This window comes from Tetrahymena thermophila (genome assembly GCF_000189635.1).
Source record: "Tetrahymena thermophila SB210 genomic scaffold scf_8254679, whole genome shotgun sequence".
Classification (NCBI taxonomy): Eukaryota; Ciliophora; class Oligohymenophorea; order Hymenostomatida; family Tetrahymenidae; genus Tetrahymena; species Tetrahymena thermophila.
The window spans coordinates 1-1,686 of NW_002476445.1; the positions used below are offsets into that span (position 1 = coordinate 1).

A 1,686-nucleotide genomic window follows, 5' to 3' on the forward strand; every position below is an offset into this window, starting at 1 on the left:
ATTATTGATTTGTATCCTATTTAATAAAAGTACGTTTAAAATTAATTTACAAATTTTACTGTCGATAATCCTCCCTAAGTAGTTCACCATTGGTGGGTTGATCCAAATAGTTCACCTAATAGCTTTGCTATTACTTTGACAAATGATGAAAATTATGTGATGGTTGGGTAAAGATCTGTTGGTATTTACATTATTGACATTACTAACAAATTGAACCCTAAATTATTCCAAATAATTTCAGCTCCGTTTGATTCACTTAGTCTCATTTTATCTAAAGATTCATAGTAATAGTATCTTTATTATTCTAATGGAAATTCGCTACTAGCCTTTAAAAAATCTGAACCAAATTTAAATTTAGATGTACCTAATATATTGAATGTACAAAAATCGACTAGCGTCAATGCAGGAAACAGCAGATGGCGGTGGACTGGAGCTGTAGAAATAAATAATTAATTTCTCTTTTAGAGTTCTTAAGATTAAGGCTTGGCAATAATGGATTTGAGAGTGTCTCCTCAGCTTATGACTCCAGCATATTAAATACCAGTTAATATAAGTGGAACATCTGTAGATTCATTTTTTCTTTTTGGTAAGAACCAAATTTATTTAGCCGTGCCTATTTAAACTTAGACAACCATCATGAATATATATAACATAACAGATAGAACAAACCCTATTTTAATTTAATCTCTGCCATCTAATGACCCTTCTTATTCATATTCTATGGACATGAGCGATGATGAGACACTCTTTGTGTTTGATAACAATTTTAGCTTTGTTTTGTTTAATAGTACAACAATAGGTAAATTTACATAAATTAGCTAGTGGTAATTCTAAAATAGAGTATTTGGCAGTATTGCAAATGGATTGATTATTTCTCATGATAGTAATTATATTGTCGCTGTATATAGACGTAGAATTATTTGCGTTGTGGATATTTCAAATAAGAAAAACCCACAATTAGCTAATTATTTTAGAACCAATGGAGGAGAAAATATTATAAAAGCCAAATATGGGACTAATAAACAATATGCTTTTATAGTGTAAGGCTTGTATGGTATCGATGTAATAGACATGAATTCTCTTCCTCAACTAAATATTGTAAGCAGAGTTTAGATTTAGGGTTGTTCAAACTTTATTTCTCTTTTATAGAATAACACATATGCTTTAGTGAGTTAGCTAGATATTGGTTAAATTAGTTTGGTTAATTATACAGATATTACTCAACCAAAAGTAGTGAGCACATTCTAATATGTTAATGAGCATGCTACTTCTGTATGCGCTTCTCCTATAGATGACTACTTCTATATACTTAGCCAGAGTGGTCTGAGAACAGTACCACTAAAAAGCAACACATATATTCATACTGAAATATAATAAGTCTTAAATGCAAATACAGGTTCACCATAGCTTATTCATCTCAGTAAGTATTAGCCTTTGTTTGTTGGATAGCAAATTAACTATTAATTTCAGATTCTTCTTCCTACTCCTGGAATATAAATAACAAATGTTTATTACATAGAATATGGTCAATTATAAAGCTTGCCATATTGGATGAATTACAATCCTATTCAATAAACACTTTCTCTTAATATCGTTAAAGACTCTCTAGGTTAAAACTATGATACAAGTAAGAGAAATCAACTGATCTAAAATACAATCGTTTGTTTAATCAAATATTCCAGTCAT

At 29.7% G+C, this 1,686-nt stretch overlaps 1 protein-coding gene across 1 annotated transcript in view; it reads left to right on the forward strand. All coding sequences in view use genetic code 6, as the record gives it.

Annotated features, from left to right (window-relative positions):
• Nucleotides 1-159: 159 nt before the first annotated feature.
• The window catches only part of TTHERM_01226690 (calpain family cysteine protease, putative), a gene marked incomplete at both ends in the record, with an annotated part of 1,677 nt that continues 150 nt past the window's right edge, over nucleotides 160-1,686 (forward strand). Inside the window, one exon of the mRNA XM_001013433.3 lies at nucleotides 160-1,686. This exon is cut by the window's right edge and continues 150 nt beyond it. Coding sequence (XP_001013433.3) covers nucleotides 160-1,686 — 1,527 coding nt within the window.